Source organism: Micropterus dolomieu, linkage group LG08, assembly GCF_021292245.1.
Source record: "Micropterus dolomieu isolate WLL.071019.BEF.003 ecotype Adirondacks linkage group LG08, ASM2129224v1, whole genome shotgun sequence".
Classification (NCBI taxonomy): domain Eukaryota; kingdom Metazoa; phylum Chordata; class Actinopteri; order Centrarchiformes; family Centrarchidae; genus Micropterus; species Micropterus dolomieu.
The window spans coordinates 6,767,339-6,779,385 of record NC_060157.1 but is presented as its reverse complement, the minus strand read 5'-3'; the positions used below and the strand labels follow the sequence as shown (position 1 = coordinate 6,779,385).

The window sequence follows — 12,047 nt, the reverse complement described above, 5'->3', positions numbered from 1 at the left end:
TTTGTGATTTGCATTGAGCCTGCCACCAAGACAGGCAGACCTGTGAGGTGCTGGTGTTGCTGCAGGGTTGTTTCCCCCCCCCCCCCAAGAAGGATTGCCTGCATAGATGGTGCCGAACAAGTGGACCATGAATTCAGTTCTGCACAAGTCGCCACCAAGGAGCTGGCTTGGTCTCAGATTACGACTCAGTAAGTACGAATTCAGCTATTGATCACCCAAGCTGTTGGATCAGCATCTTAAAATGAGTCACCTGAATGCTTTGTTCTTTAAGAAACAGCTTGTGTAACACACTCTGTGACCTAAGTTGCTCTCCAAGTAGTCAGATAGGAAGGTGAACAGAGGAGCTTTCATGACTTTGATCCTCAGGCACCAGATCTTTGTTTAATGCTTTCCTCCAGTCATCAAAGTTAATGGCTGGATTTGGCAACTGACCTGAGAAATTATCTCAGCTGGAGGCAGGGGTATTTTAGTCAGAGAGGACAGTACACTCTGATCTTCAGTTCTCTTCATGATAAAGAGTCTTGGGACAACTCAGCATAAACGCAGATGATAGATATTACCTCTTATAAATCTACAACCAACATTATTTATTGTGCACCCCCACCATAACAGACCTGCCATCTGTCCTCCTCTCTCATTCCCAGCTCATAATTCAGATGACAGTGAAAATTTTAATGTTTAGATTTTTTCCAGGGCTGCAACTAACAATTGTTTTCTTAATCAAAAAGAAAATAATGCCTATTGCTCTTTCCCCAGAGTGGTATGTGTTGTCCGAAAGCCCAGAGAGACTGAGTTGACAATAACATGATACTCTTTTTCATATTTAGGCCATTTTTGCTTTAAAAAAAGAGACCTAAAGAATGATCAATATTGTTGCACATTAATATTCTATTAGTCTACTTATTAATTACTTGACTAATTGTTTCAACTCTGGACGTAGCAAGCTCAAGCTTTTAGCTCTCGTAGGCTTTGCGTGTGTGACGTATGCACTGCTGGCAGTTCATGGGTTCATACAGTAAGTGAAGTAAGCATGGAGTTAAAGTTTAGCAGCCTTAATTGGTTGAGTCTGGAACCCTTCAATGTTCCAGGCCACCGGAGTCTTAAGCCTGTCTTAAACACACTGGTCTAATCTGGGACCAGATGTCTTGTCTGGTCTCTGTCCACCACCGAAAAACAAAAACAAGGACAAGGAATCTCAGCTCGTTTTTATGAACTATTAGGATATTAAAGTGTTGGCCATCATAAAAGATGGCATCTGTAGAAAGGCTACATGCGCTGGCTTAAATTAATGATTTCAAGAATGTGGTTTAGTTAGTTTAGTTCATAGCCCAACACTTTATTTTCATCATTTGATGCACTGATATGTTTATGTTGGAATTTTATTGTATCATCTATTGTACAGATATAAGTCTGGTTGCAGGTTAATGCCACTGGTCAAACTATAGCCTAATCTCACCATAAGGGTCCATTCAGGAGCTGTTCTGGAGCTGGAGCTTTTGATCATGATCTTCATCAGCGGATGGCGTTTGCCCTGCTGTCCTGGAATTGTAGTTTCTCAAATTTCCAATTTCTCTTAGCACTTGAAGGATTGTGTTGTCCATGTCGGTTTTTAAAGCTGAAGTTCAAAGTTCATCCTTGACCTTGGAAACAGCAGTTAAGACAAAAAGTCTGTCTACAAGCCCCCTTTAGCAGCTGTTCTTGAGTATTTAATCATTTCACATGAGCTTCTAATTTTTAAAGAAAGCGCTCAGAAAAAGAATCAAGGAACATTTACTGAGAATACTGCTTACAAAATACTAACATTGTCGTAGATGTACAAGTGTTTTTAGACAGTAAGTGCGAAACAAAAGGTTTATTTAAGATCAAGACAACTTGTCCGGTCCTACAGATATTTTACTTGACAAAGCAGTGTCATCACAAGGTCCATTTAGTAGCTGTTCTGGAGCTTTTGATGATATCAAATGAATGTAGGAATTAAAAGTTCTTTTTTTCATAGCACTAAAGACTACTCATTCATGTTGGCTTTAAAGATGCAGTTCAGAGGTCATTATTGAACAGCATTTGAGAAACAGTTACATCATCATCCGTTTAGTCATGTCACATGATCTTCATCAGCTGATTGAGTTTGCACAGAAAGAGCTCATGGTGGGAATTTAACAACTAGGCAAACTCCTATCTACTGATGAAGGTCATGCGATACCATTGAAAACTTCTAAATTGACCTTGGAGTGAGATTTGTGGGGGTTTTAATCTGAAAAGGCTGCAGAGCTCTGAGGGAACATTTAGAGTGTTTAGTCTTCCTCCTGCAACACTCGAGCCTGACTACACTGGTGTAATCTGTGTGCATGGTGTGTGTGTATGTGCGTGTGTTGTGTTAGTGATGTTTGTCTGACTCGTGGCTTGTTACAGTTCAAACTTCCTTCTTCAGACTTTCTTTCCATTGTTCTGTTTTTTTCCCCAGCAGTAATTTCCTTTCTCTTTTCCACTCTTTGCACTTCTGCCTTTTCCTGATGGTGTTCCGGGTCACAGTATCTCTGCTTTTTGCTCCTCTCTCTTGTGTCCATCTGCTCAAGAATGATTATCCCAGCTTCATGTGCAATGTTGCAACTCATGCTAATATTTTTGCACAACAACATTTATTTGTTTTATGAAGGCCCTGCACTGCATTTGATGGTGCTAGCATGCCAGGCTCTGTAATAAGTTTTTCATGGCTACAGTGATAATCATTATTGTACTCTTGGTCTTATAAACCGGTTAGAGACAGCAAGTTGCCTTTTCTTGTACAACAGGAAAAACCGGTCAACCTTGCAATGCAGCTTGTTTTTTTATCTGGTTAAATATGAGTTAAAGAAAAAAAATTCCTTTGTTGTATCTCATCTTTTCTGTACTGTACTTCCTATGTGTGGATTTCACTACAATGGGGAGTTCATAAAAGTTTCATTTCATGTACCAGACGCACCAGATGCATGCATTTGAAAGAAGAAAAAGAAATTTGAACCCTCACTATTTGAAAACCTCTGTTAACATCATCTTCAGCTGTCTGTTATCTTCTGGTCCAGTCCTCAAGTATTTTTTGATATAGCCTAGTGTTTTAGTAATTGCTCTTTAAATGCTCCATATTTGTATAGTGCCTTTCTAGTCTTTTCGACCACTCAAAGCGCTTTTACACTACATCTGCATTCACCATTCATTCACATTCATACACTGAGCCTAAGTGCTCAAACAGAAACTAACATTCATACACATTCATACACTGGCGGAACAGCAATCAAAAATGTTCGTTTGATGAGTGTGAAGCTAGAGCAAGCAGGCGATTAGCTTACCTCAGCATAAAGACAAATAAGTCCAGCAGAAAACTTTCCATAAAACCACAATGTTTAGTGTACGGTTTGAGATACATGTTAATAAATGCGTTTACAGGTGCTGGTGTGCACATTTCTGGCTATAGCGTCACTCCTATATTAGAGTGTTATCAACTTACTCATGTAACCCAGCAAAAAAGCAAAATACACATATTTCCCAAAATGTCAAACTATTCCCGTTAATGGCTCATTTAGCACAGGTGAATATCACAATACACAGATGTAACAGGTGTTGTTGCCTTCTATAATTCACTACAGTGTCAGTTTTGCTCTTTTCAGTCACATGTGAAGTGTTAAAACTGCTCACAGCTGGACAAAAATCGAACTAATATGGTTGAACCCTCCAGGCCCCACGTTGTAAATAGACCAACAGTGAGCTGCTCCTCTTCATACTGTGCAGAAGATAATTATAGGGGCTATGTTAAGGTCACGTACACACACATACACCTTCTTTAACATAACAGCAAATGTTTATCTCTGAATGTGTCCTTCCACATTTATAACCTCCACCCTGGCTAAATGACTGTTTATGCATATTGCAGCCTTCCACACGACAATAACTGTACTTTTAGGGAATAAGTGTTTTTGATTCCTGTTGACTCTGTTATTGGCTTCTCAACTGCAGCCCCCACTGCAATTTTAACCAGATTGTTTCAATTATGGGATTATTCATATCAACAAGTTGAAGAGTGGTTGTTTGTCCCTGTGAACTGCTGGTTTAAGGATGGACAGTTAAATTACGTGACGTTTCATACTCTTGGTGGGGTCCTGCACACCCTCTTCTTGCAGTCAGCAAAGTTCTGATGGTTGATATATCAGTGTTTGTTCTATCATCCAAAGAAAATATTAGAAGACACCAGTTTTTAGTATAATAAAATCTTTCAGTTTTTTTTCTGAGGTTGTATTTTTATATTTAGGTACCCAATCCCTTCTTGGATTTGGTTGTATGAGATCTTTGTGGTTGTAGTATGAAATTAAGCTGTTTCTGGCTGTACAGTGTCAACTGGTCCACTACTTAGGTCCAGACTGAAATATCTCAACAACTTTTGGACAGATTGCCATGAAATGGTACAGACATTCTTTGGTGATCGTCCCCTGACTTTTCCTGTAGCGCCACCATGAGGTTGACATTTGTGATTTTGAGTAAAACTGGTGGAGGGATTTTGATGACATTGATATCCCCCTCTGGATAAAATGCAATAACTTCGGTGAACGCCATCATCTGGTCAAATATTTTATTAGGCTTAATTATTTAATTTATTACCAATTACCTGCAAAAAGGCAATCCCATTGACCTCAGCTTAACTTTAGCATGCTAACACACTAAACTAATATGATGAGCATAAAGATGGTTGACTAAAAAACATTAAAGCTGTTGTAGCACTTAAACTGGTATTAAACATGCAAGGGCTGCAACTAGCAACTATTTTCATTATGGGTTAATTTGCAGTTAATGCTTTTAATTATACACTTTGGTCTATAAAATGTTAGATATTACTGAACAACCACAATTCTGTCTAGAAGTAAAAAATCATCACATTGGAGAAGCTTAAGCTAGCTAATGTTTGGCAATTGTTGTTTGATAAAATGACTTGAATAAGTAAGATACAAAATAGATACATTTTCTTTCGATTTTCAGTACTACAGTATACCTGCCAAACATCAGCATGTTAGCATTTTCTCAAAGCACCACTGTGCAGTACACAGTACAGCATCACAAAGTCACTAGCATGGCTGTAGCCTCTCTTGTTAGCAGCAAGAGACAGAAATACAGAATGTCTGTCTTGAAGAAGGTTTTCGAGCGGCTCTTTGACGAAACTGAAATGGATCAAAATCTTTTCCATCCTTTTAGAGGATTCACACAGAAGTCTTGGACTGCTACTAGTCTTACTTTGCCGGGGAAGGGTTAACCTCGGCCTGTTTGATGGGCCACCTTGCTAAATATAACCCAAAACCTCCTCCACATGGGCACGCACAAGCCTTCAACTGCACTCCCTCTGTCAACACTCTGGCTCACACACTTTTTTCCCCCTACAGCACTCACACACTCCAGTCTCATTTACAGTCTTGTCGTACTGCAGGCGCCCACACTCTCAACACACCATTAATGCTTCAGTGAGTGTGATTCTATTGAGAAGCTAGTTCATTCATGCATGCAATTTCTGTCACAAACTAAATCCAATTAGACAACATTTGTTTTTGTTGTATTGATGCTCATGTGTAGGATATCTCATTTTTTTATTTAAAATATTTTAGGTGTCTATATTAAAGGAGTAGTTTGACATTTTTGCTCGTTCACTTTTGTTGCCTAGATGGGCGGATTGATACTACCATCATGTCTGTCCCTTAAATATAAAGCCACAGCCAGGAGACTTTAGGTTAGCTTAGCACAAAGTCTGGAAGCAGACGGGAAAAAGCTAGCCTGGCCAAAGGTAACAGAATCTGCCTACCAGCAACTCTAAAGCTCACTAATTAACGAGTTTTATATCTTGTTTGTTTAATTTGTGTTAAAACATTAAGTTGTGGTTTCACAGCGGTTTATTTGCTGGAAGCAGAAAGTTATTGGATGAATGTTACGGCATGCGTTTACCTCTGTAAAACTGCAACATCTTTTTAAAGGTTAAACAAACTGGATATAATGTGATAATTAGTGAGCTCTAGAGGTGCCACTGTACCAGGTGGATTTTGTTACCTTTGGACAGAGCCATGCTAGATGTTTCCCTCCGCTTCCAGCTAACTATCTCCTGGCAGTAGCTTAATATTTAACGGACAGAAATGAGAGATGTATCAATCTTCTCATCAAACTCTCAACATAATACGTTTATTTGCTAAAAATGTTGAACTATTCCTTGTTACATCCTGGAAAATCCCATTAAAGCATTTCTGTAAAGTAATTATACCAACAACTGCTGCTCCTTTCATCATGTTTATAGCACTAAAGACACTACCACATTAAATATGTGAGGTCAACACTAATGTTGATCTAATGTTGTAAAGCCAAATCTTAAGTAAAAAGCAGCTGTGGGTGATGCAAAATCTTCAGGCATGTTTTATGTATTTTATCTTTCATTTTTAAGGGGATAAGAATGTCTTATGATGCAGGTGTGATTACAAGTTGTAATTTAAAGGGGCACTCCACCAATTTTACTCATGAGAGGAGCTCATGGAGGAGCTTTCAAGAGTTTAAGAAAATAATCCTAATGATGTCAAATAGTGAGGTCATCTCAGCTTGGGTTTGAGACTCAAAATCTTTAAGAGGAAGCCTGCATTATAAACTGGCTGTCTGGGGTTTGAAAGATGAGGACATTTAGGAAATAGGGAGGGTTTAATTAAAAGATCAAGTTGCATTATTATGCTTTGTTGTATGTGGAGGTGTAAAGATCTGCAGGTCTGTTTGGCCATGAGGCGGGGCTGAGCTGCAGAGCAGAGAGTGCTTTAGCTTCATTCACAAGAAATCCTACAATGTGGCTCCTTCCTACAGTCTTGTGTGGACTGCGGAGGTGTGGCCATGTTTATCTGTGCTTTTATTTTTATTTTATTTTTACCAGACCGGACAGAGGGGCAGAAACGGGGATGGGGGGCACAAACAGACACCGCAACACCTGCAAGAGAACGAGGATGGTGGGTGGGGACAACAGGAATCTGTGCTTTATAATGTAACTGACCCGAAACATACAGAAAGTAACTTTTTATTTCTCTGATTCACTGCATTGTTCTCGCTAACGCTGCTCCATCTCTTGATTCAGTCTCTGGCTCGCTTGACCACTGCTGCTCTCTTTCACTGGCTAGGGAGGAGGGCTCATTCTGACTTTAAATACACACTTTCAAGCGGGTAGCCCTGTTGTAATGGAGATTCAGAACCCTGCCGCGTTTGACTCCTTTCACATTGTCACCAGTAGTAGTAGTAGTAGTAGTAGTAGTTTGCCTTTTCTGCGTTCAGTGTCAGGACCACGCCGGAAAACGGGATTAACACAGTAGAAAGCAGCATGGGGGCCATTGACAATATTACGGTGGTTGCTGTGTGTAGCCCATAGACTGTAAAAACAAGATGTAGCCGCTGTGTTTATTATTAATAGCTCTGTGTTGGACAGGTGACAGGTGTGTTTACAGTCACAGCTGACAGACTGTTAGCCTAGCATGCTAATACAACATAAATATATGGATGAGACGTTTTATTGACAGCAACAGATAGAAACAGATGAATGAGTCCTGCTGGAAAAGGGGCTGAAATTAGCGTGTCAACCCAGGTGTCGTGCTGGGTTGACACGCAACATCACTGCCAGTCTGAGGTGGAGCCGATAAATACCTGCGACTACTGTAGAGTCATTTGACCCAGGAGTGAATGCTGATTGTACTCTCTCACACTAAAGACAAAAGCCAGATGTAAATGGATGCTAGTGGGTTTTTTGTCCAGTGTAAAATGGGTTTAATTTAGGATATCTCTGCTGTTTTGATTTTGACTATTCTTTAAATCTGTCTCTTAGAATGTCCCCAACTTTATGTGTACTATACTGAATTGCTGGAGTACCCCTTTAAGAGGGGAAACCATTAAAAACTTGAGAGTTATTAACAACTCTGGAATATGTACTGGTGGTGGAAAAAGTAGATTCACTTACATCCTGGTTGTGATTATTAGACTTTCACTCTCTCAACTGTACCTAAAACATTGTGTGCCAGCATACAGCTGCAAGAGCCCCTCAGTGTGGAAAGAATATGTGTTGCTATGTTTTGCATGAGATTATATTTGAATGTCAGTTCTAGTGCCATAATGGAGGTAGGTACTTTCTGGCCTTGCGATGGCTAAAAGGTGATCTGATGGATGATGATGAAAGAGAAGCTGTCTAATACCTCATCTGCTTCTCGCTTTGTTTCTGCAGTAGGTGGAAATTGGCCCTTGTATTTGCAGCCCAGTTCTCATGCTGTACGACTGCTCTGTTCATTAAAAGGGAAGCCGCATGCTCAAAGCTGCTTCAGATTATTACCATATGGCTGCAAAGCCCAGAGCTGAGCAGCAAACCGGCTCCCATCCTACCCTCTAATTTCTTATCCCAAAATTGGACATGTGGGTCGTTGTGTGTGACAACGTCCCTCCCTTCCCCCGGCCGGTGCAGTACATTCTCACAGTATTTCTTCTCCCATTTTAGATGCGTAATAGCAGTGCATCAACCTTTTAAGCAACACTGGGGAAAATATTATGTCTCTTGACTTATCTAACTGCATGTTGTTTTAATCCTTCAGCTGTTTTTCAAAGATATTAGAAAAGTGGATTGGATCTGAGACGCATTGTCTCAGATAAGCATCTTACAGTGGGACTCCTTTAGGTCATTTAGTGTTTCTCATCTCCAAGAGGCCAATGTGTGCATTGTACCTCCACAGAAATAACTGAGCTCAGTCACCACAGAGCTGGTGCATTCATAAAAAGGAATAAATCTTTCAGGAGACATAAAGGGCGCGGGCACTAATTAATGCGGAAAAATGTCAGCATTTTACAGTTTGCGCAAAACATAAAGAAAGTCCACTCTGGATGTAGGAGGAGGTTTAAAAGAGATCTTTGTGTCACCCAGTCCAAAAGCCATTGGCCCAGATAGCCTGTCCCAGCATGCAACTCACCTCTGCATGAATACATCACTTGTCTGGTGGTGTGGGCAGAAAGCCCCCCTATCGCCAGGAGATCCTACACAGGGCTTTAACATGAGCAGCTTGTCTCACACAGAAGTTTTGTACAGTTTGAGGAACTTTGTCATGGATAAAGTCGAGGCCCAGGGAAGACGACATCTGAGGACATTTTACTTACTGGTGGAGATATGTTTTCAACACCTTTTAGCAGTTGGGTGTCTCTTATTTAGTCATGAATAGCTCTGTTAAATGGATTAGAAGAGGGAAGCATTTGGAGCTTGAGTGCAGTTGGTGGGTGGCTTTCAGTGGATGATTAGTGGAAAACTGAAAAATCTACAGAATCAACAGGAAGACACACCGAAATGTAGGATTGAGAAACTTGGCATCAGTCTTTTGCTTTGTGGAAAGAAGTGTGTTCTGTTATAACACCTGTTACCAACAAAAGACGTGCCTGTTAAAACCTGGACCGCAGCGGAAAAGCTTATTCCAGGTTTAGAATCAATAATATGGACTCCTGGAGATGTGATGGATTGTACTTGAGGAAAGTCTGTTTGCTCACTTGGACCGGCCTTGAAGTAGAATCAGACTTGGACAGAAAGTTCAAAGCAAAGTGTTTTGAGGCTTAGCTGGATGAGGTAATTGTGCAGGTGCTGGCAGCTGGCAGAGTTTAAAGTTGAGTTGAGGCTGGCAAGTTTTATATTATAAAGATGGTGGATAAGAAGGGTGCATTGATTGTCTGCAGGAGTTCAGGTTGTTTTTTGGGGAGGGGTTGGTGGTGGTGATGGGCTGGTAAGACATATCAGTAACACATCAGTAACATCAGTAACACACAATGTGGGATGAGTTCAGTTTTATTGTAATGATTATGACAGTTTACAGTTTTTAATTACCATACAGCTGGTTGAAGAACACATAATGTTCCTTTACTGGAAGAAGCGCGGAGCATATGAGCTGGAAGCACTGCCATCCTCTCTCACCCAAGTGGGAGTAGAGCGCTACTCCTGGTCCTCATCCCTGGACGTCATCCATGATCTGTGTGGTAAGCTGGGGAACTAGGAGGCTCACCTGACTTTTGTGTGTGTGTGTGTGTTTTCTTACAATCAAACTCGAGGCATGGCAGTGGATTGGTTTGTTTATCCATTTAAATTTTTTATTATTTACTCAGTCTTGTATAGGCTCAGATGCCACAGGTTATAAATAAATAAAGAGTAATAAATAGTTAAATAAATATATTTTTAAATGAGAGTTTTATATGAATTAACAGATCCAATTTCTCACACAAGGATAGTTTTATTGATTTAGAATTTGGCACACATATCTGCTAACCTTGTTCTTTAGATCAGCCTACATACCACTAATGTATGTCACCGTTATACATTTTCCTGTAATGTAAAAATAGAGGATATAATTTACATTTCAAATAAACATTATATGCATGATAGGATGTAGAGGATTGTATGACATTGGATTAAGTAGATTAGACTCCAGTTTTGTTTTTGCTGTATGGCAGTGATGGTCAGCACATCACTTTGGTCCTAACTGAACAACTGTTGGGTGGATTGCCATGAAATTTGGTACCAACATTCACGCTCCCCTCTGGTTAAATTTTAATAACTGGAGATCCTCTGACTTTTCATCTAGCACCATCTTATACTTTGGGTTTATGACCAAATACCTGCTAAACTAATGACATTCCCATCAGCCTGAACTGCACTTTGTGTTAAGTACTAATTAGCAAATGTTAACACACTAAATAATAGCATGTTAACACACTAAAGTAAGATGATAACAGGGTAAACGTTACACATGCTTAACATCAGCATGTTAGCATGCTGACATTAGCATTTAGCCTACAGTCACACAGCGCTGCTAGCTTGGCTGTAGACTCTAAGTCTTGTCTTCGTGGTTGGGAAAGAGTAACAAGCTATACTCTTGGTTCAGTTTTACCTTTGATATCATGTTGAAATCTCTCTTTTTATAATATGAACATTATTCTGTATAATGGAAAAATAAGTAGAAACCTTGTGCGTAGACCTGCTTCACTAGGTCCCATCCTTATTCATCTCATCAACATGTGTAACATTTAACATGACATGACTTCACATTGTTATATGTAACTTCTGGTTCACTTACACTTTTGAGCTAAGGATTTCAGCACCATCATGGAAATGTTTTTGGTTTTTCCATTGCTCTGTTCTTCCGTGGAAAGCACTCAGTGACCTGGCATAAAGACAACCTCACATGAGAGAGAAGAGAGGGAAAGAGCGGATGAGACAAGCTCCACAGTTGAAATATTTACCACTGAAGAAGTGCATAGCTGAACTGAAATGCTTCCCTGTCTCCTCTCTGTGCTTTTTTGACGTGGCACAGGGGCACTTGCTTTCCGCTGTGCCGCCCGATTTATGCCATTAGTGAAGGGGAAGTGATAACACAGGGCTGGGGAGGAATGTTCTTCATCCTCTCCTCTCTGCCAGCCAGACTCTTGGAAATCCGGCTACTTTCTGGTCAGCTTAAGGCCGGTGCCTACTGAGGCAGACCAGTTTGGCAGAGACCGAAAAGAGGAATGTTACAGAGGGAACAGTGAGGCTTTGATCCTTACCTTTTTACCATCTCTGTTATTAAGCACCAAGCTTCTACTGAAAACACTTCCCAACTTTGTTGGCACTCAGCCTGGGCTGATTGATCTATCATTTCAGTAATTTTTCAAGAAAAAATTCTTAACATTCTCTGGTTCAGGGTCTAAAATTATAGGTTTTGCTGCTTTTCTTTGTCTGATAGTTTACTAAATATTTACTTAATATTTGTAAATTGATTTTTTTCTTTTCTTTCGACTGTTGGTCCAACAAAACAGTTATCCGTTGTATAATATATTGGCTCACCAGCGTCTGCAAGAGTTAGTGCACCGTCTTCCCTTTTCTAAAAACATTTTGGGAAATAAATCATGTGGTAACACAATCTGTCACACCATAATCAGGATTATGTGATTATACCTCTGCCTTCTACTGCCGATGGGAGGACGATCTGCAGAATTGCCCTTGGATAGCAGTAACAAACTGAGCTAGCTTGGCT

At 40.1% G+C, this 12,047-nt stretch overlaps 2 protein-coding genes across 9 annotated transcripts in view; one reads left to right on the top strand and one right to left on the bottom strand.

Moving 5' to 3' along the window:
* LOC123975176 (basement membrane-specific heparan sulfate proteoglycan core protein-like) overlaps positions 1-12,047 on the bottom strand; it is a gene marked incomplete at its 3' end in the record, with an annotated part of 647,231 nt that overhangs the window by 541,608 nt on the left and 93,576 nt on the right.
* Positions 1-12,047, top strand: part of plekhg5b (pleckstrin homology domain containing, family G (with RhoGef domain) member 5b) — a 76,944-nt gene that overhangs the window by 953 nt on the left and 63,944 nt on the right. Inside the window, exon 2 of one of the 2 annotated variants that reach the window (XM_046056419.1) lies at positions 19-188. The exons of the other annotated variant lie outside the window; for it this stretch is intronic. Coding sequence (XP_045912375.1) covers positions 107-188 — 82 coding nt within the window. The 5' untranslated portion in view covers positions 19-106. The remainder of the gene's footprint in view (positions 1-18; positions 189-12,047) is intronic. 2 annotated transcript variants of the gene reach the window in all.